Genomic DNA, 24596 nt, shown 5'->3' with positions numbered 1-24596 from the left:
ATCAGACAGTCATGGAAGGTGAAACTATCATTTTTTATGTGAACAGTTTGTGAAAACATGAAAGCCTGACACTTAAAAAAAAAGTCTTCAGAAGTTCAGCCTCACGTGTCCTCACTCTTCGTCCTCTCTGAGGTGCAGGATAAAGGGATGTGGAGAAAAAGTGACCTCTCCTTTAATGGGCAGCCAGTGATGTCATATCACTACACAGATTCTTTGGTCTCCAAGTAAACCAGCTCCTCTGCGTGCTGATTGGCTGACAGGCTGCGAGAGGGGGAGGGTGATTTTTTTTTCCCCTTCTTGCTTCTGGATTAATCCCTGTGCCTGAGTGAGCTCATCTCCTCTTTCTTCTCTTTCTCTCAAGTAACTTTAACAGTCCTTCTTAATGTCCGAGTAATTGCACACAACATTGGATGATTTAGAGGGCTGTGTTGTCATTAGACGATGACGAGGTGTGTGTTTTCTGCTCAGGGTTTTTAAGTAAGCTTATTAACCAAACACTTAGGTGTTGAATTTGCTTTTTCTGCTTGACATCCAGTAAATTAGCCTCACGTGTGCTTTACTTGGCTAAACCTGTCTCCTCAACACGCCTTTTATTCCATGAGTCTCATCCCCCTGCAGCCCTGCTGCTTGTTTTTCCGACTGTGATGAACAGTGGCCTGAACTCTGCGTTGCACTGGTTGCCCTCTGCAGTGAAACACAATGCCATGCGCCTCTATCACAGTCATGTCTGGGGCTACAGGTGACCAGCTGTCTGCCTGTGTTCCTCTCCTCTGGGACAGCTGGAGCCATCAATCAGCTATAGCCCCCCTTCCTCCTGAGCCCTGTTGTGTCCGTCTGCCCAGCCGGACCACCACCACTACCACAACAACAACAACAACAACAGTGTCAGGCTGTCTCATGAGGGAAATTTGTCCTAAAGTTTTACAATAAGAGTCCTATGAGGACTGTTGTTGTGGTGGCAACGTCAGAAACGTTAAAGTTTTTGGTGGTTGGTGTTAAAAGATCCTAAAAAATGAAAGTACACAAAGTAGAGACCGAACACCTTATCACAGAAAAATGTGTCAGAGCTGTGCTGATTCAGTTTTTTTGTGTGTGTGAGGTTTTCAAACACTGAACTGAAGTGTTGCACTCTTGAAAAAAAAAACAGTGACTGAAAGTGATAGAAAACACTGAAAAACAAAAACTTAACTCTTTAAAGAAGCTGTCCCTGTATGTAACAGGATCCCCTTCAAACTGACCTGATGTGAACTTTTGTTTAAAAGGATACACCGAAAAACCACCTCACAGTTATTGAGCTTTTATTTTAATGTGTTTTACTACAGAAGCCAGATCTTTGTAGACTAGCTGCTAAAACCTTAGCTGACACTTTTGTGCAGCCTTTGCCTTTTTTTTTTGCCCCACTCTTCCTCTGAGTTTTATGCTGCCGATGATGGTCATAAATTGATACATTGTTGAGCCCACTCCACGCAGCACGTGCAGTCACAGGCCTTTCTCCCTCCGCAGATGGAAAGCATTGAAGCCCATTATTGTGCTCTTGGAGGGGCGTCTTCCACCATGAACTCTTTGGCACACTTTTAAAGAGAGTGGCCTTAATGTATTCAGGCCTGATTCACAGTGGCTTTGGCACTACAGCTACCATCCCCCTTCCTACACACACACAGTTCTTTTTCTTAGAAGAGAGGGTAAACATGTGTGAGTCGCACTGTTCCCTGGAACTTTTCCTTGTTTATCAAAAAGGGAATTGATGGGCCTGACAGGAGACTTCAAAGGGCAACATAAAAAGCATGAGTTCTACCGCCAAGACATTTCCTGTTTATCTCAAGAGAACTTCATGAAGGACACTTCATCAAAGACTAGAAAACTCAACTTTGTATGCTGCTAGTTGCGCAATGTGTCGAAACAACGTTGTTGAACCTGTGTCAGTGATCTGATGTTTGCCAACGCCGCTGCTATAATTAGGCTTTACACTGAACCAAAAACCACAGAAGTGGCAGAGCGAGCAAGAATGTCTACTCTCTGCTCCCTGGGTCAAACAGAGGACTAATTGTTAAGTGTTTGTGATTATTAGGTAGTTTTTTGTGAAGAGAGCAGAATTCCTCAGTAATAGCTGCGACTGCTGTGCTGTTCATGTGACTGTCATCTCTCTTTCTTTCCCCCCTCTGGGCTCTGGATGGTTCATTGTTGTGTCTTAAAGAGTTGCAGGGCGACAGGGAAGCTAATTGGGTGGAGTCTGTCTGGACATACTGACTCCCAGGCTCTCACTGGAGCATTGCTGTGTCACACACCCTCACCTCCTCCAGCACACACCTTTGGACACATGACAACACAAACGTAGACCGTATAATTACTGTAGCACGTGCAGTCTGATTGTGGATAACAAAGATTCCCAGTGAAGATAGCGCTGTTAAAAGTTTACTTAGATACTTCCTTGTTCCTTAGATGCTTCCATTTTAGTGAGCAGAAAGGATCAACAAAAGGATTTTAGATATTTAAAGTACTGAAACGAGCCAATGACTAATAACAAATACAAGTTTTTTCACTTCCCTTTTCTTTTTAATCATCTCATTCTCATCTGGTGTCTGTTTACTATATCAGCAGTGCAAAAACACTTCTTATTATGCTGTTATGTTAAATAAAACAAGTCTTCTGTATGTTACATTAGCTCATTTATTTCACAAAGAAGTTGCATGAGGAGCCATAATCTCTGTTATCTAACACGTTCACACAGGCCTTGTTTTAGTCTTGTTTAAATGCTAATCAGCAGCTCTAGTGAAACCACCTCCAAAGCAAATGACTAAAATCAGTAAGTAAGTAAATCCACTTGGTTGCATACTGTGCTGTGCACTTATAGCACATATCACAGTCTGGAAGCCACTGTGAGTTCAGTACGAGCTGTACAGACACTACATTTCTGCTGTCATTCAGCTCGATGTGCTCGTTTATCCTTTCAGTGTGTGACGCCGTTAATGGGACCCTCAGGCGCAACAAGCTAGTGAGAGAAGGAGCCTCTATTAGCAGGAGACAATTAGCATAGGTCTATGTACACAGCTCTAGGAGAGCCCCCCCACCCCCCATAAGTCCAGCACCTGTATTAACATTGGCAGGATACTTTGCCTCGGAGTTCAGGTCCTGCTGAGAATGAAAGCAAAACATCTCAGTGTGCTTCACTGTGAGCAGCGAGACTAGTAAATACCTGAGAGGAGGTTCGGTGGAGGAGGGAAGGGTGTGTGATGCTGCTGCTCCCAAGGAAAAGTGATTACAGCACGGTGGCATTTAAAACATGAAGGTACCAAAGTAAAAGTAAAAATGTATAATCGGACCTGATTGGAACAGCTTCAGTTCCTTTTGAAGGAAATTCCTCTGAAGCTTAACCAGTGTCCAATAAACTGGACTTTAAAACAACAGGAAACAGTCATGGTCCTGAAAAAGTGGTTTTAAATTAATGACTACATTACCAAGATGAATTCATTTGTTTTGTTTTTTGAGGACTCAGCATTTTAAAGCAGTAACTTTGTGGGGGTCTGTCTGACATATGATCCTATAAAAGACCACTGATTAAACTGTGGGTGTACATTAAACAAATGATTCATTATTATTTAGTTTCAGGCTTTGTGTGTGTCCACTTTACATTCTTCACTTTGACTAAAAATACATAAGACTTGATGTCAGTGACCTCTGAAGGAGCTACAAACAGAAATCATGACTCACACTTTCAGCCACAGCTCTGAGCTAAGATATCCATCTAAACTGTCTTTATGATGAAAAATACCATGGCCTAATGATAGCCGTTATTGTAACAGGCTGCCTTTCCTCTGAAACTATACATCACGCCGGTGTTCCATGCAACACAAAGTGAGTCATATTTTCATTCGGCTTAGTCAGTGTTTTCCTTTAACGGGAAATAAACCACTACACTACACTACACGATGATAGCACCTCCTACATCGCACACACAGAAGATGTTTTCTGTCCAGGGATCACACCTATCCTCACTGCTCACCTGCTTTATTTACTGTTCATCTATCCTTCATCATATCATAACAACCTTATAATATCCGATGATATCACTGTTGGAGTGTCACGGCCTAAAAACAAAACAAAGAAACACAATGACAATGTCACTGCGTAAACTCAGAAATCAGCATCACCCATTCGATAAAACGCCGAAGTAAACTATAAGAGCTAAGCTACATGACTTTATGTGGTCACCACCACCTCTATCCGGTCATTCAGCTTCTGTGTGTGGGTTAACCACATGATCGAGTTAGTTTGTAAGTTTAGATTATCATGTGAAGATTTTTGGTTTAAGCATCTTTAAAAAAAAAAAGCTTTCTAACAAGCAGCTAAATCAAACTACACCGAACACTGCTGAATCAAACAGGTCAGGCATGTTTTGTTTTTATAGAGTCTTGTCGCAGTGCTGTTTCCCCCTGCTATACTTAAAGCTAATGGAAATTCCAATGTTTTTGGCTAACTTCCGGGTTTGCCTACAAAAATACGTCATTGATGTGGCCCCAAGAGAAATAAAGATGCTGGATTATTTAATAATATGAGTTAAAAACACACCTCTTCTTCTTCTTTAGTTTCTTTTTCTTCTTCACATTATTAGTATTAATATTATTATTAGTATTAGTAGTATTATTATTAGTGAGGTGTTTTCTCAGGCAGGTAGTCGGGCTACAGTAACAGAGGAGGACAGGCAGGAAGCAGCGTGGGCAGCCTCTCTGTGTCACCGCCTGCGTCAGACCAGACGCCAGGAGGGAGTTTTCCACTGACGAAAAAGGCTGCGCTTCTCGGCAGCCTGCTACAGACAAGGGAAGCGCTTCAGCTGGTGCGGAGCCCCGTGCGGCGCGGACACTCAGACAATAGCACAGAGAGGAGAGCTGTGTGTATGCGAGCGGATAAAGCGCTGTTTCTCATTCGTGCCGTTTGGATTACTTCCACTGTTATCCCATCGACTCGCTCAGATCCATTTGGTCCCTGATGGTGATCGGAGACTTGAATTGGTGGTGAGTACTAAACAGAATCGGGACGGAGTTGGCTTCTCTATTGAACAGCGTAATTTACGTGTTTACCCTCAGCAGCAGCAGCAGAGGAGGAGGAGGAGGAGGAGGAGGACAGCCGAAGAGTTTGAATTGACTTCTTTATTTTTCTGTCATTTAAATATCCTGCTTGTGTCGCCTGTGAGAGAGAGAGACGCTGGATTTCTGTTAACTTGACGCTTTATTGTGACACGGCTGCCGCTAAAGTCAGATTAACTTTGGTTTCACAGGCAGGTGATCATAGGATGAGAGAAATAATCATTTTAAAAAATGTTGATTTAGGCGACAGTCCATCCATCCGCTTCATTCACTTATTGATTTGTGATCGATCAGTGATTAATCGGAAACTTCCCAGCTGACATAGAAAGGGCTGCGCTTTACGCACCGGCGTGTTTTTTTGTTTTTGTGTGTATGTGTGTGTGTGTGTGTTTTTTTACGGTCGTGGGCTCGTTTGTGTGAACTGTTGATGAGGTCGGCTTTGTGTATCGGAGTTGTTCTTGTTCACCTCAGCGGTGCTGGTGCGCCTCTTGTAACTAGAGCGACTCCTGAAGGCACTACATCTGAGCACACACAGCTGACAGGAGCCGCTGTCATTAGAATTAGCATTAATCATGAGGAATGATCAGGTCAGCGGGGAAGGAGCGCTGGCTGGCTGGGCTCACGAGGCGCACGTTTTATACCATTTAATCAATGATTTGTGATTGATTTCCCCGCAATACACCTCGTGCAGGTAACAGCTGAGGCTGAGCCAGGTGCTGCGCTCCTTCATTGTTTGAACAACGCATTTTCCCACATATAACTCAATATAATTTTAAAGAAAAGCAACATGCGTAATTGGGTTTATTTATTTAGGAATGTATTGATCTTATGTGGCGCTGTTTATTTGCACATTTTTCTGGTGTGACGCTGTTGTCTCTGGCTCTTGTGCGCGTGTTTTTTTTGTAACCAGTATGTGCTCTTCATAAAGCGACTGAATCAAATAAAATCGTCTCTAGCGCGACCTCACCCGGATCATTTTTGGAATCATGTTTTCTGGAATTAGGCTACAGGGAGCTGAATGATCCTTTGTTTACTGAGAGGCCATATAGCACTTGCTGCTGTGCATTTAATGTGGCATGCACTTCCCAGGAATGTTTAAAGACGCTAAATAACTCTTTATTTCCACTTATTTAACATCATTTTCCATTTTAGCCCACATTTTATGCACCCTGAGCAAAATGTTGTTGCCTTGCCTTGTAGGCAACAAAAAGCCCTGTGCAACATTTTGAAGGAATTTCAGCCTCTCTACTCCCTCATGTCCATCATGTGATCCTGTCTTCAGCTAACCTTGTGGTGCCTGCAGCTGTCAGACACGGCACAGATAATCTGGATAGCCACTTCCTGTGCACTGCAGCAGTGTATGTTTCACAACCTCAGGAAGCTCAGCCACAGTTTTAGTATCCGTCTCCGCAGCAGCATGCCGGGTTCAGACAAGGTTGTCTGTGCCTGCTTCATTTTGGTCACGCAGGATGGCCCCACGCTTTTGTGCCTGCAGACGAGAGAGAGAGCTAGAGGAGTGGAGGAGGAGTTGGTGGTGGTGGTGGTGGGGGGGACTGGGAGCCTGCTGACAGCCTCCAACACAGCAGCAGAGAGCTCCCATCTGCTTTGTCCTCTCCCAGCATTCCATACAGCAAGTGTCCCAGACTGGAGCACGACCCCTGAACTCGCAGCCACCTCCTCCTCCCCCTTCTTCTCTTCCCTTCCTCCACACAAAGCTGCATGTTTTCTAAGAGATTTTGCTGCACTGTTTGCGATCATTACAAGCCTGTCAGATAGAGGGAAAAAATAACAGCTGCATATTTTTCCACCATGTCTAAGAGAAATGGCTTCAACCAACAGAAAATCTGTGCGCAGGCATCACCTGGCCATTCAAGTTAGGCCTGCACAACAGATTAATGACAGCTGAGGGCATGTGAGGTCCGCGTGCAATCTAATACCCTGACAGGTGTGGCTAGGAAAAGGTAGCTCACTGCACTGCCTTATGGGAGCAGGACTTTCCAGTGGTTAGCAGTTGAAAACACATCTGGGTTAGATAGAGCCTGTGTTCTTCTCCCACTATTACAGTGAGAGCAGCGCTGCCAGAATGGAATTCCTGCGGCTTGGAGACATGACATTATTTATTTGTTTTGTACGATCCTCCCTCCTTCTTCCCACTACCTCTCCTTTTTGGAATCAGCACGGGTCGAAGCGGAGGAACAGAATGTTTCTGTGGCACAGTCACAGCGAGCTTTTAGGCTTTAGTGGGAACAACAGGCTCATAGAGGAAGAAGCAGGCGCGCTCCCTGCATTGTTCCAGCAGGTGGAGCGCTTCTGGCTTTTTTTTTTTTTTCTTCTTCTTTTGATGGCTGTGATCAATTACCTCCATCTTCTCAGTGACAGAGCTGGAAGTGAGAGGTGCAATACCTTGAAGCCTGGAGGAGGAGCAGGAGGAAGACGGCCTGCCCAGACATGACTCCCAGGCTCATCATTATCACATTTTATGAGCACTCAGGCAGTCATTCAGACACTGTACAAGGTTGTCATGTAAATGCTCTCCACCTCCACCTCCACCTCACCCCTACCTCCGTAATCAGCTGCACAGAGGCTGGACAGGGAGTGCAAGGGGGCAAAGTCAACTGTGTCCTGTCCTGTTGGACTTCAGGGCAAACGTGCAGTTTACACAGCCTGCTATAGATGCTGTATCAGCATCTATCCAGGAGTGTGTATAAATATTTTTGCAACTTCGATGGTGAACTAATTTAAGGCTCTTAATAAGAAGCTGTCTGCAGATAAAATAGAAATGAATAGGGATTGTGAGGACTTATGAGCAGCCTGTAGCTGCATGTATCAGGATAATCTTATTCCACAGACATAGTTATGCATCTGACTTGAGCTGTGTAGTGCTTCTGGTGACAAATCTCCTCGCCAGAGATTTATCTTCCCAACTCTGTGACAACTGGCTGGGGAGCACCTCGCTGGATGCGTCCTTTATCTGCCTGCCTGTGTGCGGTTGATGGAATGACAGTGATGCATAATTTAGTGCGTGCTGAAAACATGCTGCGCTCCCTCTCTGCCTCGGCTGTCCGATCACATCCATTCTACCATTTAGAGCAGACATTCACAGGCACGGCTTTCTTGAGGAGTCAGCTCTGAATTCCTCCCTTTCTTTCCTTTTTTTCCCTTATCTTTGTTCTTTTCCCCCCCTTCCACCCTCCTGCAAATGAGTCATTCCACAACGTTGTCTTCTTTACTCCCAGTCCCTTGTTCCATCCGCTCACCGTGCTCTCTTGGCCCTTGTTCTGTGGGTGCAGCAGCTGAGCAGGCTGAGAAGCTCCAGATTGACTACAAGCCGTCCCCTTGCCAGGATTAACCTCTCGCCATTGTTTCTGCCCGTTGAACAGGATTAACAAATCAATGTGTCAGGTAGACTGCAGTCAAGAGACAATGACCCAGTTCTGACACCACTGCCCCAGCCCCCCCTTCTCCTCCCCCTTCTGCCTCACTGCAGCTTTTAATTAAAAAGACTTTGCTTAGCTGGCGCTATGCGCTCCCTTGAGGTTGCCTCACAGCTTTATTTTCATTTTTTTGCAGTGAATTTGGGGGTGGGGGGGACTGAAAAGGTGAGTCCTTGTGCGTTCCACTTCGCTTGTGCTGCAGCATTTGCGCACATGTTGTCTGATAAGTGCAAACACAAGCAACAGATGCTGCACCCAGGTGTTTCTAAATTGTTTCAAGGCAAATCCCATGATGTGATAATATTAGTGGCTGAGGAAGGCATTCGGAGATTTGTTCCTGCTCGAGTAAGTTGATGGATGGGAATTTAGTGGCTTTTTTTCCCCCTCACCATTGCCTCACAAGGGTGGTTACAGTGAAGAGGAACCCTTTTTTTTATTTGTTGCAGAGACGGTATGAGCCAGCTTGACCTATTGCAAGGTGATTCATTCATCATACGTGTGCTGGGGACAACAATATCCGACTGCAGCAATAACAATAACACGCTACACAGCTGCAGAGCTGTACCAGCTGCCTTTCCAAAGGTGCCAGCCTCTTGCCCTTGACTCTGACTCTTCCTTTATCCTTGTCAAAAGGAGGACTGGTTTTGCATAATTGCTCCCCATGCTGAATATGCCCCCCCCCCCTCTTGCATACGCGCATGTTTTTTTCTTCAACTGCTGACACTTGCATAACATCCTGATAAGACAAGCCAGCCACACAGGTCACACATGGAGTTAAAGTTGCTTTAAAGTGACTGGAGGATTTCTGACATGTCCTGCGGTGGCGACAGTTTAGCCTGTTGGCAGGGCAGCTCGGTGTTTGTGTGTCTGACTCGTGTGCTGTCTATTAATTGACACAGTGGAGAGTTAAATATAACTTGATGCAAATGCAAAGATCCCTGCTCTGCAATTATTCCAAAAAAAAGGTCTAGAAGCCAGCAAAGAAACAGAAGCAGTGGGAAAAAAATGCCTTTGACTGTGAACATTTTTCACATAATTATAGGTGTTACAAAGAAAATATTTGAACAAGCTCAGCTAAAAATAACCAAACATTTGAGTGGATACACACACACAACAGGCTCGAGCTGCAGCAGCTGTAAGCGATTCCAAAGACGATAAACAGTTTGATGGCAAAATGATCTCTTTATGGGCAAAGTAAAAGCCTCCTTTTCCCATTCCACATCATCGCTGGGAGTGTCTGCGCTGGAGCAGAGCCCAGTCATGTCTTACCATCCCCTCACTTCCTTCCACCCTTCACCCCTCTGTTTACGTTAGCAGGAGCACAGACTGGATGATGACCTGTCCTGTCTGGCAGCCGCCCTCACTTTTTGCGCTTCATAGATGTGAAGAAGATTCTCTACCCTCACTTAGAGCTACATGACAACATTTATGTCCATAAACACACCAGCAGTAACTCTCTTTTTCACGGCAAGGATATTAGGTGATATTTTTAAAGATTAAAAAAGTAAATGCTGCTGATGATTTTTCTTTTAAAGGATTGATTGCTTTTATTGCTGAAGCTGCAGCCCCCTCTCAGGGGAGCTCTGAAGAAATGCAGGAGTTGCATAACAAAACATCTTGACCTTGCATAGCTGCACATACTATGAATTCCATGTGAATGCATTTAACAGGACCAGTGGCTAATTGCCCAGGCGCTGGCTTGCATATTTGATTATGACGTCTGCCTGAAGAGAATGATTGGAATGGAACATCTGTGGAAAGATGATTGGGTCACCTCTGTCCAGTTACTGTTCTCTAATCAATGCATTTGCTGAGCTGATGAGATTTGGAAGAGGGTGAAGGGTCCAGTAATTGTTGACTTAGGCAAATAGAACTGATTGATTCCTTCCTGTGCTGTGGCTCCAACTCCCACTCTCCGCTGAGTGCAGCTCAGAGACTGGGACGCACACAGCCTCACACGGACCAGCGACACTGTACAAAAAGCCTGTGTGTGTGTTTGCCAAACAGATACTGTTGATAAGGCCTTTTAAGGTTGTTCAAATGAGTGTGAATAATTCACTAATAACCCCTCTCTCTGCCCCTTCCCACAGATTGTTCGCGCTGACGCCATGAGTGGGCTTCTGAAGAGGAAGTTTGAGGAGGTGGATGAGGACCCATGCTACTCCTCACCCTCACCCTCTTCCCTCTCCTCTGCCTGCTCAGGCTGGGACTCAGAGGGAGAGAGCTGCTACTCGGACACTCTGGATTCCACTCCCAGCAACCCCAGCTCCCCAGCAACAAATTTCAACAGTGAGTGTCCTCTTCCAGTCGCAATAAATCATGGGAAACGCATGTTTTTTTTATGCATTCCCTCACCTTGTCTTCAACATCCGCAGAGGCTCTGATAACAAAACCATAAAAATGGGGAGAGGTTAAAGAATTTATGCAGCTGGCAGCCCATGAAACACTTCACAGAAATGATTTCAGACTTCTGCAATGAATACCTCTTTTGATTTCATGCCCTAAAGCTGCAAAATGGCTAATCGCATTATGTAGTGGCTGCTCACCTTGGCGCTGCCTCCACCTCCCTCCCAGGAGCAGACAGACGGACCAGAGCCTCACCTTTCCTTCGCAGATGTGGGTCGAGCCGCTTTAGGGTGTTTTCTGTCTGTATTCGGGTTCGTCCCTAGGTCTTTAGGGGACCCGGCACCGGGTTTGAGAGGGATTGTGGTGTACAGGAGAAGGGCAAACAGTTGTGAGGTTTCCAGCATGGTGGGGCAGGGAGCCAGGAAGAGAAGTGTGGCTGGTTGCCAAGGCTGGAAACACACAGAGCCTTGTCTGAAGCCTGGGCACGCACCCAGCACAGGTGCTGAAAGAGGCTGGGTGAAGGGATACAAAAAGGAAGGGGTGAACAATCAAGAAAAGAAGGCATGCAAACACATCTAGAAGAGCACATTATAATCTAGTGTTTGTGTTGGACAGAAAGTTGTTTTTAATGGAGAGAAAAAAATCAGTCAAGTTAGTGTCATTCGTCTCCTGCGGGTGTCTGACTGGATTTGATGGATGTGAAGCTGAGGCTGGCAGTTTGTTTCATCTGTATTACCCCCAGCAGCAGCAGATTAGACAGCATAGTGAGGCTTTTTGTGTTGCCGGTTACCTGTTTTGGGGTAAAAGGTTACTTTTCCTCTCCAGTTATCACACTGATTTTCCCAGCTTTGCAGACTAATTGTGTCAGGGTGAGAAAAAGGGAATGTACAAGGAGTTTCCCACCACATAAAATAAAGGTAATGCCCAACATATGTGAACGGTGGATTATCATCCTTACACCCTCATATAAAAAGAAAAAAATGGCAGTTTAAGCAGCGGAACATTTTTGCTTCTCTGTAAGTGAGCCTTAAAACTTGAATACTCCTGGGTGGAGGAAGTGGAATTTATAATGAAGCTTAAATAATTGTTGGGCTGTTTTCCATCACATGTGGTTCCACTTAATTTGCCATATTGCTTTATTGCACTGGGTATAGAAAGATGGCTCGTTGCTGTGGGTCCTGAATGTTTTTAGCAGAGTGAGAACCTTTGACTCCTGTCAGTTGCTGGGCCATCTGTGGGGATTGTCAGCTTGCAGAAAAACCGGGGCGGCCAGCTTTTATTCCTGTCCTGAGAGCTGCACTTCCACCCTCCTCCCCATCTGGAAGCCTCAAGCATTTGCTCAGGAGCCCTGCCTGTTCTGCTTCCTCCACTGTGTCGGCCACCAAAGGGAAATTCCTGTGCTGGGTGTTATGTTTTGTGAGCGTGTGTTGCACACCAGGACAAGAAACAAAGCTAAAGGGATTCTTGGTTTGGGTTTCACTTTACAGGATATAACAGTGTTGGGCTCCTGTTAGCAGTATCTTTTAATTGTGTACATGATAAGACCAGGGCAATGAATCAGAGGGGTGTCTTTTTACAGTCTGCTCAGCAACATTCACAGAATTAAAGTGTAGGAAATGATGCCATCTGGTGGCACACCCTTTCTTTCTGGACAATATGTAATCTAATCCTGCCTGTTGTTCCTCCACAGCAACCTCTATCCTTAAGAAGTCCAAGCGAGCACGACGGGGCAATGTGACGTTTGACCAGGTGACGGTGTTCTTCTTCCCTCGGTGCCAGGGCTTCACCAGTGTTCCCAGTCGGGGAGGATGCACTCTGGGTATGCTGCAGCGCCACAGTGCGCTCCGCACGTACACGCTCGCAGAGTTTGCTGTGGAGCAGCGGCTCCTACGCCGAGAAAAGTTCCTCAACAGACTCCGAGAAGAGAAGCTGGAGGCTCTTAAACTGAAGGTGAGGATGCTTAAATATAAATAAAACAATTAGTTAAAAGTGTATAAAACTTGTGTAAACATGGCTCCCCTGTGTCCTGCAGCTGACTAAGAATGGAACCCAGGAAAGCGAAGAGGCAGAGCAGCTGACTGTGGATGACATCCCTGAGCAGGATCTTGACATCAGTGGAGCAAACCTGGATGAAGGCTCTTTCCTCCAGCCTTATCCATCTAAACGGCGCTATGCACTGCTCAAAGCAGCTGGTGTGAAGAAAATCGACAAGGAGGAGAAGAGGCAGCTGCACGAGCTGAGGATCTCCAGGGAGAACTGTGGGTGTGACTGTCAGGGCTTCTGTGAGCCTGAGACATGTAGCTGCAGCCTGGCTGGCATCAAGTGTCAGGTAAGAGCTGAAAAAGCCCCTAAAGCTCCACACTCATAACAGTTTCTGTTACGTGAAGGTGACAAGCGGTTTTCTTTCACTTCTTGTAGATGGACCACTCTTCTTTCCCGTGTGGCTGCACAAAGGACGGCTGTGGAAACACAGAGGGTCGCATTGAGTTCAACTCCACCAGGGTACAGACACATTACATCCACACAATCATGAAGCTGGAGCTGGAGAAGAGGCTGGAGGAGCAGTCGAGCACAGAGGAGGAGGAGGAGGAGAAGGAGAACACAACAGGTGCCACCCCACTACCAGCAGTGCCCTCCTTCCCCTTCAGCTCAGAACTGACAGCAGTTGGAGAGAACAGCTGCAGCAGTGACATGACAGACTTATCGGACTCTTCAGGTCAGAGCGAGGACTCGGAGGCAGGCGGGAGCCTGTGTGAGCACCGCTCCCAGCTGGACGTCGATGAGAAAGGCCTGAGCCGCATACTGTGTTTCAGCGACACAGAGAACTGCTCCATAAGCAGCAGGGATGATGGAGATAAGAGCAGCAAAGATCAGCAGGAGCAGCAGCAGCCATCCACAGAGGCGTTTAGTAGCTTTAGCATGGCGGACTTTGCTGATGAGAACGACAATATAGATGCTGCACTGCTGGATGATCACACAGACAATCGAGCAACAGCCATTTCAGAACTTTTGGATGAGAATGCCAACCAGGGAAACGCCCTGTTTCACAGCAGTAGTGTGCCACGCACGCCCTCCCCCACTGTTGACCGCACAGCGAGCTACAACATGGACCTGAGCCTCTCCTCTGAGTCTGACCTAGAGTTCTTTGATGGTTTCCCCTGTTTGGGGCCCAGCTCGCTATACAACTCCCTCAAGGAGTACGAGCACATGGACAACTTTTTTCAGTTTCAGTTGCCTAGTTACCCCAGTTTCCCTGCAGCGAGCGACCCCGGGACCTGCCTCCTGGAGTCACTGATCGGCCTTTCAGAATCCGTCCCCGAACCCCCCGCCACATTTACAGACAATCAGCTGTTGGAGGAAGCCATGAAGCTGTCTGTGATGGAGTCTGTGAAGGTTTGACAAAACGTGAAGATAGGTGGACTGTGCAAGGAAGAAAAAAAACTGCGGGGAGGGGTTGGGAGGGGGGCTGAAAATGCACATAAGATGTCAACATGTAGGAGGAAGCTGTGATTTCCCTCTTGCCTAATAAATGTTCAAATTCCAGACTTGCCTTCAAAATGTTAGCAAAGCCGTTTGGGATAATTGCTGTGTGAGATGGCAGCTAGTGTTAAAAGATACAACATGGAGATCAATTTGACCAGGCCCATAGAAAACCAATGATGGCTCCCAATTCCTAAGAAAGCTCTTTTAACCAAATCAAGATCACCAGGAATCGACCTTAAACCAGGTTGGAAATCTCAACACAGCTGAATGTGCACCTCAGGGATTTTTTTCTAGCTTTCTAGCTTTTGGAGGCAATGTATGGTGACCATTGCTGTGATGGCCTTCATATGAAAACCGAGTCAGATCGCAACATTTGTCCTGTTCATGTTCACCTGGACGACTTGAGCAGGTGGGGGTCTCTCCCTAAAGAATCCTGAAGCTAGTTGGACTCCTCTTCTAAGGGTCTTGGTACAAAAAAATCCCTCTGAAAGCTCCTTGATCAGCACTTTATCTGTGAAAATAGTTATGTATAAATAGGCATTGTTTTGGTCGTATGGGATCGATTCAGCAGTTCAACGCTAAATTATGGAGTTTCTTATTTATGAGCTGGGTAACTAGAAATGATGCTCATACCATTTAAAAGCTGTATTGTCTTTATTATAAGTTATTTCCTTTATGATTTTATTTATTTCAGATTAATCGCCTACTTTCACTCAAGCAGCACTGTGGTTTGATATTTTCACCTGAAAGTGCAATCTTCCTTTCTTCTTTTTTTTCCATATCACATTTTTAGGCATTGTTACGGGGGAAATGGGACCACACGTCCACCAGAAAGAAAGTATTTAATATCTTTTTTCTCTAATATTTTTTCTCTCTTTATTTTGTAACTTATTATTTCATTTAGTTATTTAAGACATTTGGCAATAAAATGGGCTGTTGTAAAGTTTACTGGATGTGCCTGCTTATCGGGGAGGGAGGTGGGAGGAGGGGGGAGCCACGCCTGCCAGTGCTTCCATTTAAGCTTTGGGACTGAAAACTGTGGAATCTCCCTAATCACTGAAACTAAATTATGGGTCTTATTGTATCGCTGCCTATATTATAACCATAGAAAACAAATTACACTAATATTTTGTAACTAATTTATGTAGGATGACAAAAAGAATTCTAATCACTGACAAATTGAATATTTTATTAAAAAGTGAAATGAGTCATTTTCAATCTGGGACGACCTTTGTAATATATGAATTATAGAGAAATGTATACTTATGAAGGTTATTGCTCTGCAGCATTCTGAAGTATTTTTCTTAGGCAGCCTTATATCTTAGAGTAATGCCACTAAAACTGAGTAAATCGCAAAGATCAATTTGATTGTACTGATTTTTTTGGAAGTCTGTGACTTGGGTTACACTATGTTAGAAATTACACATGTAAAGAAAAAGGGGGTTTGTGTGGATAAAAACTGCATATATTATACAATTTTTATTGCACAAACCCTGATCATTGAAGAGTTGCCTCTAACTGTAGAACAAGACCTTTTTTGAAAGGTGACGGTGTCGCCGCCGCCTGTGTGACGAGCTGAGGGACACTAGAGAGCTGATGTACATATCTCACCCTTTCTACAGCTGTTTCAACAGCCTTTCTGGACCCTTTAGAAATTATGCATGCAGGTCCTGTTTGTTAAAACTTGTTCTGATTAATTGTATACTTTTGAAAAGTGCAGCGTGCACATCAGAAATGTATTATTCGCTTTTTGCCTTTTTTTGATTATGTTAAAAATCCATCCGATGTACGTTTTGACGCCATGAAGACGGCACTAAAACATTTACTTTCTCTTGTATAAAAAGTACAAAAAAACATCATGATGAAGTGGCAACAGTGAGTGTTTATCAACGTAATGTATTACAGTACAGTTTATTTTCTAAGGACGTGTCTTATTTTTTTTGCCTTTTGTGTTGTACATATTTCTGCTTGAATGGTCCTGCAGAGCAAACAAAGCTGCTTTATTTTTTACATATTCACACATTAACCTGCTGTTCAGCAACAGTTTCTTTCATCTAAGCCATTTTGACAGCCTGTCCCTCCAAATAACAATAAAAAAAAAACTTTTTCTAAATGCTGGACTCTTTGTCATATGTTCACTGCAGAGCTATAGACCAACAATGTGAATGCTGGTTTCATATTTAACAGTTTATAGAATGTTATGATAAATCCTTAGCTGAATAACTAAGCACCATATTTCTTCTACTTCCTGCAGTTTTGATGTAGTTGTACTGCTCGAAGCTTGAGTGCCGTTCTTGAATAAATACATGCTGTAACCCTGAACAGCACAGCTTTTATGTGAGCCACTTTTTTTTTCATGAAGGCAGCTTAACTTGATTTGTTTCTAGGCTTAGCTTCCTACCTGAAAACACTGTCAAAGTTTGGTTCTCTAACCATTTAAAACCATCTAATATTTCCATATTATTAAAGATAATCTACATTTTAACCTCAGTGAATCAACATTCCATTTCATGTAAACCACTGGAATGCATCTGTGGTTTCTGGTCTCCATGGCTAAGAGGAAAACACATCTATATGATGTCATGCTGTGAGTCTCCTGACTACCACCGCAAACATATGGCCAGAAATTCCAGACAAGGAGGAAATGTCGTGTCTGTGTGACTGTATATAGCCACGTTTGGCCACAGATCGGAAAGCTTGCCTCTTGTTTGGTAGACTGTTTTTTAATAACATGATAATACCATTAGTCAGACAGAGGTCTCTTGGTTCTGGTGTTTTTCATGTGAGGCTGCAGCAGCTCCACAGGCCACATGAGGATTATCAAATGTTAGCAATGTGTAGAAATTCCTTTCTGATGCTGTGTGAATGAACGGGGAGCATCAACAAATGAAAATTAGTCAAAACATGATACATGCCTGCCCCCATTTGGCCTATTTAAGAACTACAAGCAAACACAGATGATGAGATGCACATGAACTTTATTTCACCGGCTCAGTTTGACACCCTGAAGACAGCACTGCCCCGTCTACAGAGTCTGGCTAACCTGAATAAAAGGAACAAAACATGAGAAATGTGTAAAATCAGATTGAGGTCATGTTCTGTTTGCAGTCATTAAAATCCTTACTGAATAGATCCAGTCCATGAAGGAAGAGACTTTGGTGAAGACAGTGGGTTTAGTCACTTGGTTGCACATGCCAGCTGGACCGTAACTGACAACGCCATGGACTCTCCAGGCTCCGTCAGTATAGCAGTTCAGAGGACCTCCAGAGTCGCCCTGAGACAGGAAACAATAAGAACAGAGCATGCAGTGACACAGAAGTCACACTTCACATCCCATTTAGCAATGGGATCACACAAGATTTCTGCTCTCTGCCTGCTGTACCTGGCAGCCTGAGATGATGCCGTCCCCTCCAGCGCACACCATGGTCTCTAGAACAAGGCTGCCCCACCAGGTGGGCTGGGAGCAGATAGAATGCCCCACCACGTCAATGGGAGCCTCCTGCAGGACATCTGGGACGCCTCCTACAACTGCAGGGGATACTTTCTTCATTAGATAGGGTGTGCATGAACGTTCAGCACATGCGGCCATGTGTGTACTCACAATCAATTAATCCCCAGCCAGTGATGTGACAGGTGAAGCCATTAGGCAGCGTCTGGCCTGGGTAGGGAAGGTTAGCGACGGACACGTAACCGTTGTTATACACAGGACTGGCCAGTTTCAGGATGGCAATGTCGTTTCTAAGACAGGTCAAAGGTCGTATAACTCAGTCACAGTTGGTTTAAAAGGCATGACCTGACTTGCTGCCACATTACCCCTTCTCGAGTTGGTCAGTCCAGCCAGGATGGACCACAATCCTGTCCACCTTGAGGAACTGCTCAGTGCCTTCATACTTGTACAGGTTGTACTCACCAACCACCGCACGGTAATAAGCAGGATTCATGCTAGTAGGGTCAACACAACACACGGTGTTCACCTACACTCATTCATCCAGCCCAGCAGACACGTAGAGTGAATGTAAATGAGAACCAAACCTGAGGATGCAGTGAGCGGCCGTCATGATGTGGTAGCTACTAATGATGGAGCCTCCACACACGTGGCTGAATTTACCGTCATTGTATGAATCATACTGCAGAGAGACCTGAGAGAAAACACACACACACACAGATGAAGTAGATTCACTTAAGGAGTAACACCGAGCCTCCAAGGGTTACCTGCCACTTCCAGGTGTTAGGCTGAGCATTGCTGCCTCCTATGACCCTGTCATTGTGCACTTTGTGGTTGAAAGGTTCTTCGGCACCGATCAGCCCTTCAGCACACAAAAACAATAGGAACAGGTATTGTGTAAATGTTAGAGTCTACAGTGTATCATGGTATTTCATGTCAGGCTTACCAGCACAGGACAGGAGAGCCACCAGCCAAATCATGTTGGAGAAGTGAGGACACAAGCAGTTTGTTTCTCTTTATATCAAGTGGAGACTGGAGGACCTCCAAAAACTGTTACACTACCTGCCAATATCAGCAATCCATGGGGGTTATTCCAGATCAATTCAACACTACGTCATGTTGTATTGATAACTGCAACAGACAGAAAATAACAAAGTATTATATTGCATTTAGCCTACACTCAGGATCCATACATATTGATACATCAATACATAGTTTATCTGCATTTTTTAACTCACATAGAGAACTTTAAATACAAGAAAGCTTCTGTCTTATCACAGTGGGAACAGAACAGGTGCAGCAACACTGAGGCAAGGTCAACGGAACCATGTGTAGAAGGTGTGAGCCGAGCACAGAGTTTCCATCAGATAACCGTCTGAACTGATCAACAACAGTCAGTGTGAAGAAAAACATGTTCCACAGCCTGCTAACAAATCGTGACTTTATTCAGAAACAGATGTATTCTTATCTCAGTGGAAGACACAGACATGTTACTGATGTGATTCTAAAAATTTAGTCCCATGATAAAGTCATATTGCATGCAGAGTTATACCAAAGTATAAGGATTTGTTTTTTAAATAAACACTATAATCTCTTTTTAAGGTGTAGGCTGTGGCTCTAAATAAAATATGCTTTATAAAATTAACATCATTATGTTAAATTGCTCTTTTTTTGTTTGTTTTGTAGAATGGGTCCCATCATTGTGAATCAGTGAAATAAATGTTCCCAACCCTTCCGGTGAAGGATGGTTAATCGAGCGCAGCTGTCAGGCTCAGTTTGCATACGCTGCCGACTCGCTCGATTTTTCTGCCTTCTTTATTTATTAGCTTCGCCTAACTCAGGTCCGGTTGACAACCTGGCTGCTGTAGCTGCTGGCTAACTAGCTCGAATCCGGTGTACATGCTCCAGTAATGACTCCTAACACAACTCTACCTCAGTGACATTTAGTCAGCACCACTGACAGTAACTGTTGGAGGCAATGGGGCTACCGCAGAGCTCGTTTTTATCGGACGGAGGAGCAAACAGTGGATATCATGTCCACGGGGTAGGTTGTAACGTCTTACAAGCAAGGTTATGCATCACATCCCATGACTAGTCAGCACTATAGCTCACTTCTTGAATGAGAATTACTCGTTTTTAGCTTATCGACTTGCTAACAATGCTAACCCTGTACTGGAACCTTGAAGACATGTAGTACTTATGAGGATTTATTTTGTAAGTGTAGTAACTCGTAAAGCCGTTGTCAGCTCTTATGGTGTCCGCCGCCCATGATGAGCTGGCGTTTGGCACACACCCATGACATGTAGCTTTGCTAAGTGTGTGTGTGTGTGTGTGTGTGTGTTTAGAGCTCACTGTACGCACACATACAAGTTAGGATAAAAAGTGAAGTTACATGCAACTTATTCATCATGTGAGAAACGCCCTCCGTGCCTCCTCTCAGTGTGGAGTCCCCAAATTCTCACCCCTGCAATACTTAAAGTTAGCACACGGGGGCGATATAACAGTGCAGCTTTTTCTATTGTCGTTCACACCCATCTGTTTTATGTGTGTGTTTCAGGTACAAGAGCACTCCCCTGCGCTGAGGGCTGGTCTGGAGCCATTCTTTGACTTCATTCTTTCTATAGGAAACACCAGACTTGTGAGTAAACTCATGAGGGCACAGACAAGAGTCCTGGTTTGTCGTAATTATGTTACCAAATAAGCAGTCTGTGAATTCAAAGGGTTGCTTTACATAAAGCACTTTAATGACTGCACATGATCACATGATCAAACAGATAATTGTGGATTTAGTAAGTGCTGTTTTAAGTATACTTTTAACTGGATCAATATGTTGCTCTAAATTTGGACCCAGTTTGATGTTAAATGAAGCTAAAAATTTGTGAGACTGATTCACATTATCATCTGTTTACATGCAGAAATGTAGAGCTACAGCACATGTTTATCAGGTTTGATTATCCTTTGTAAAACCTTATTTGATTGATTTTTTTAAACATGTTAGACAACATACATCTACATTTTGTTGACTTTTATTTTGCCTTGATAGGATTTTAGGTGTGTTTTAAATTGCTGCTGTGTGTTTCTGCTCAGTGTTTTACCACAAATGTAACATGACAGACAATTTTTCTGTCCCCACGATTAAATTTAACCATCAGGCTTGAGTTATAGCCTCTGTAGGAAAAAACAGGGCCACACAGTCTGCTGCTGTAATTTCATTTCGTGTTCTTTGACATGAAATCGATCCTGCCGCTGTCACAGCCCGAAAACAAACAGATTCCTGTGTTTCTTCAGAATAAAGAAAGTGACTTGCTGAAAGACCTCCTAAAGGCTAACGTGGAAAAAGCGGTGAAACTCGAGGTGTACAACTCAAAAACTCAGAGAGTGAGGGAGCTGGAGGTGACGCCCAGTAACATGTGGGGCGGTCAGGGTCTGCTGGGCGCTAGTGTTCGCTTCTGCAGCTTCGAGGGAGCCAATGAGAACGTCTGGCATGTCTTGGTAAGTCAAGTGTCGAAACATAAAAACAATGAGTTCAATTTGACACAATTCAATTTACATACCTTTATTTATTTTTTTATTATATATCCTTATTTTGGGCTTATGTTTTGCCACATTTGCAAGAAATCCCCAAAATACTGTACATTTATTCAGTCAGCTTTTTTCCCTTTTTTTTAGGATGTTGAAGCAAATTCTCCTGCAGCACTCGCAGGCCTCCGGGCTCATGACGACTTTATTGTTGGAGCCGACCAGGTGCTACAGGATGTAAGAGTTGTGGTCTTCACCTTTTATTCAAATGCAGAAATTGCTATTTAAAAGCATACACGATCAGAACATTGTGAAAAATGATGAAATCCTGTGTTTTTTGTGTAACTCCTGCAGTCAGAAGATTTCTTCTCTTTGATTGAAGTTAACGAGGGGAAACCTCTGAAGCTGCTGGTGTATAACACCCAGACTGAACAGTGCAGAGAAGTTGTAGTGACTCCCAATGGAGCATGGGGAGGAGAGGGAAGGTAGACATCTTCCTGTTGAAGCACCTATTTACAGCATACTGTCATTGTCAACTGTCTCCTCTCTCCACAGCTTAGGCTGTGGTATTGGCTATGGATACCTGCACAGGATTCCAACTCGTCCAGTTCAGCCTTCATCTTACAATAAAAGTGCTCTTCAATCAGTGGTCTCTGGCAGCAGTGAAGAGCTGACTGACCGCACTGAGGTATGATTATTACAGCTTTTTTTTTTTAGTTATGCTTCTTTGTAGAGACCTTTTCTAATCTCTACATCTGTCTCTTCAGGTGCCTTCTGTGGTTGAATGTAGCTCCTCTACTGAGGCAGGTCTGAGTCAGACTGAAGGAGTGGAGCAGGATTTGCAGCAGGCTGTAGATCCAGGTAACTGCATCTGATTTACTATCAATCAAAATACTTATTATGTATTTTCCCACAGAATAATGAGGGTTTGTTCTGTGTAATTGTCAGATACTTTCAACGAGGCTGAAACAATGACCCCAGATTTGCCCGGCATGGCTTCCACAAATGAAGAGGGCCACAGCTCAATGTTCGTGAATTATGGAGATGACTCAGGCGATCAGCGCAGCTTGGGTAAGTACCACACATCATAAAATGGCTCTGCTGAATACAGCAATTATGTGTTTATACGTCCCTCATGCATGAAAAGAAAAATGAACAACTTTAAAACTAGCTGTTGTTGACACGCCTCACAGGTCTGGGCTCATGTTAATAGGAGCATTATTCTCTTTGCCTACAGAATTAAGGTCTGTGCACATACATCATTGTTTTGTACAGAGATGTTAGAGTCATTACACAAACACTGCCAACACTGCTTATAACGTCTTTGATTAGTCATAAATATATGGTGCCTGTGGGACAGGAGCTAAGCTAACCTAGCTTGGGCCTGACAGAGCAGCACAGAGAAAATCCTTAACAACGCATCTGACATAATCGTAATATATTTACTTATAATAAAAGGTAGCACTAGCTTGCTTAAACAGGATTATATTGGTGTGACTTTTCCTTGCTGGAGAATGCTGAGAGAAGAGAAGTAACTGAAGGCAGCTGATGTCTGAACTGGCTGCTCTTGAAGAGGTTGGTATTTTTAAAATATTTGAGGGTTAGGGAGCTGTTACATGTCCTCTACTTAAATTATGGATTGCTCTCTTGGAACTGTGGAAATCTGTGTTTATGTAACAATGTCTGAGCACATGCCTGCAGAGCAAGTGGTGTTATGTAGCGTTGATCCTCGTCATGGATCGATTTGTTTTTTAGACTATTATTCTTTGTCACATTGGTTGCTTCATCTTAGCTTCATTAAGACTTACAAAGCACTTAAAAATACCTGAAGCAGCTCAGTCTTGCTCATTACCAATCAGTTTCAATCTGAGTTCTAACCCACAGTTGGTGTATCTGATTACTTTTTTGTCCTCTTATCTAATGCAAGAACTTCATTGCAGACTTCCTTATAAACATTGTAACTCCTTTTTTTTTACAGATAACCTATCTGATGACCAAAGACCTTCATCTCTAGTGAAGGAAGAAGAGGCAGACATCCAGGAAACCGAGCAGGGGCCTGATATTGACCCGACCATTGACACTTCTCCCACCAGAGAAGCAGTAGATGACATCGAAGCCACCACAAATAATCTAAGTATCCTAGAAATGCAGGGTACTGGTTTAAACCCCTCAGGCTCCACCATGGTTACAGGGAAAGAGATGCTGGAGGCTGCTGTGCCAGACAGTTAAGCAGACTGTGGTACCACTGAACAAGTAGCTCTGAAGCTAATTTGCATAACAGAATATTAAGAGCACACCATGATGCAGTAGAAACCTCCCTTATGATTGTAAGTTGTATCACTGGAACTATTTAAATTTGCAGGAGTTTTATTTATAAGCCAGTGCCACTGCTGCATGCTGCACATTTAGGAATGATATTAGGTCGACCTGAAATACAGATGCAATATGAATGTGTGTGTATAGTTGAGGCAGACTGTGTGTTGCAAAGATGGAGCCTTAGTTAAGTTGCTGCTAAAAACAATGACATCCTTTCCCCTTTGCACAAAAAAAGCCAAAGTCAAAAAACATTTGTTGCTCTTACCATCTTCATGCTCTAAACACTGTAGAAAGAAGAAAGTCCATCATGTGGTTTTACGTTTGACATATCGAAGGTTTTATGTTTTTATATCTGTGTGGGTTCATGTGTGCAAACATCTTTTAATCTCAGGCCGAGCCTTTCTGCCTTTGTGTCTTAAATCCTTTCTATATGTACGTTTGACTTTTGATTGGTATAAATGAGTGAACGGTGCGTGTTCTTTCTGTTTATTGAGATTTTAATTCTGATTATGTCTCTGGTTTGTAAGGAAGGATGACAATATACAGATGTTTATGAATTTAACCCTCCAGCAGTTCTGGTGTCTTTTTTTGTTGTTGCATCATTAGAGTGTATATACATTGTGTTTTCTGTAATGTCAGCCCTGGAGAGAAGAATCCACCGCAGGCCTTGTTATCAGTACAGGAGTGAGTTCATGCTTTGAGACAGCAGGTGTCAGCAGACTCCTCACTATACATCTCAGCTGGAGTGTGCTTCAGATTTTCTGGCACTGCAGCCTCAAAAATGGTGTCAGGTTAGGTCTTTGATTTTCGGTGATGAATGGAGTCAGTGATTTTTACTGGTTATTCAGATCCCATCTCCTTTATGGAATTATACACATCAATGATGAGATAGATTTCTCTGAGCTATACAACAGGAGGAGCAGCTTTGATGACTGATGGAGACTTAACAACATGATGCCTCATCATTTGAAT

The 24596-nt window shown here is 43.9% G+C and overlaps 3 protein-coding genes across 3 annotated transcripts; 2 read left to right on the top strand and 1 right to left on the bottom strand.

Moving 5' to 3' along the window:
• Positions 1 to 4774: 4774 nt before the first annotated feature.
• csrnp1b (cysteine-serine-rich nuclear protein 1b) lies at positions 4775 to 16457 on the top strand. The gene is made up of 5 exons (XM_028433136.1): positions 4775 to 5009; positions 10606 to 10804; positions 12552 to 12811; positions 12894 to 13190; positions 13280 to 16457. The coding sequence occupies exons 2-5, from the start codon at positions 10624 to 10626 to the stop codon at positions 14258 to 14260; spliced, it is 1719 nt and encodes a 572-aa protein (XP_028288937.1). The 5' UTR covers positions 4775 to 5009; positions 10606 to 10623; the 3' UTR covers positions 14261 to 16457.
• An 848-nt stretch (positions 16458 to 17305) lies between these two features.
• On the bottom strand, positions 17306 to 18800 carry LOC114453294 (chymotrypsin-like elastase family member 2A). The gene is made up of 8 exons (XM_028433106.1): positions 18736 to 18800; positions 18557 to 18651; positions 18377 to 18483; positions 18158 to 18286; positions 17946 to 18082; positions 17727 to 17872; positions 17469 to 17618; positions 17306 to 17387 (listed from the first exon to the last, which is right to left on the bottom strand). Exons 1-8 carry the CDS (start codon positions 18767 to 18769, stop codon positions 17370 to 17372), a joined length of 816 nt encoding a protein of 271 aa, XP_028288907.1. The 5' UTR covers positions 18770 to 18800; the 3' UTR covers positions 17306 to 17369.
• An 816-nt stretch (positions 18801 to 19616) lies between these two features.
• LOC114453210 (Golgi reassembly-stacking protein 1-like) lies at positions 19617 to 24186 on the top strand. Its single transcript, XM_028432984.1, has 9 exons — positions 19617 to 19833; positions 20347 to 20427; positions 21078 to 21281; positions 21459 to 21545; positions 21663 to 21793; positions 21864 to 21996; positions 22076 to 22169; positions 22257 to 22379; positions 23287 to 24186. Exons 1-9 carry the CDS (start codon positions 19768 to 19770, stop codon positions 23535 to 23537), a joined length of 1170 nt encoding a protein of 389 aa, XP_028288785.1. The 5' UTR covers positions 19617 to 19767; the 3' UTR covers positions 23538 to 24186.
• Positions 24187 to 24596: the final 410 nt, after the last annotated feature.

This window comes from Parambassis ranga, chromosome 20, assembly GCF_900634625.1.
Source record: "Parambassis ranga chromosome 20, fParRan2.1, whole genome shotgun sequence".
NCBI lineage: Eukaryota > Metazoa > Chordata > Actinopteri > Ambassidae > Parambassis > Parambassis ranga.
The sequence above is the reverse complement of the archived record's forward strand: the minus strand, read 5'-3'. Positions and strand labels throughout refer to the sequence as shown.

What these genes read in the sequence shown, in the direction of transcription:
- csrnp1b (XM_028433136.1), top strand. Translation starts at nt 10,624, where the DNA reads ATGAGTGGGCTTCTGAAGAGGAAGTTTGAGGAGGTGGATGAGGACCCA. An exon ending in TGGAGGCTCTTAAACTGAAG is followed by an intron (nt 12,812 to 12,893) that starts GTGAGGATGCTT and finishes TGTGTCCTGCAG; the next exon opens with CTGACTAAGAATGGAACCCA. An exon ending in TGGCTGGCATCAAGTGTCAG is followed by an intron (nt 13,191 to 13,279) that starts GTAAGAGCTGAA and finishes CACTTCTTGTAG; the next exon opens with ATGGACCACTCTTCTTTCCC.
- LOC114453294 (XM_028433106.1), bottom strand. Translation starts at nt 18,769, where the DNA reads ATGATTTGGCTGGTGGCTCTCCTGTCCTGTGCTG. An exon ending in GGCTCTCCTGTCCTGTGCTG is followed by an intron (nt 18,652 to 18,735) that starts GTAAGCCTGACA and finishes TGTGTGCTGAAG; the next exon opens with GGCTGATCGGTGCCGAAGAA. An exon ending in ACTGACCAACTCGAGAAGGG is followed by an intron (nt 18,083 to 18,157) that starts GTAATGTGGCAG and finishes GACCTGTCTTAG; the next exon opens with AAACGACATTGCCATCCTGA.
- LOC114453210 (XM_028432984.1), top strand. Translation starts at nt 19,768, where the DNA reads ATGGGGCTACCGCAGAGCTCGTTTTTATCGGACGGAGGAGCAAACAGT. An exon ending in AGAACGTCTGGCATGTCTTG is followed by an intron (nt 21,282 to 21,458) that starts GTAAGTCAAGTG and finishes CCTTTTTTTTAG; the next exon opens with GATGTTGAAGCAAATTCTCC. An exon ending in CCGACCAGGTGCTACAGGAT is followed by an intron (nt 21,546 to 21,662) that starts GTAAGAGTTGTG and finishes TAACTCCTGCAG; the next exon opens with TCAGAAGATTTCTTCTCTTT.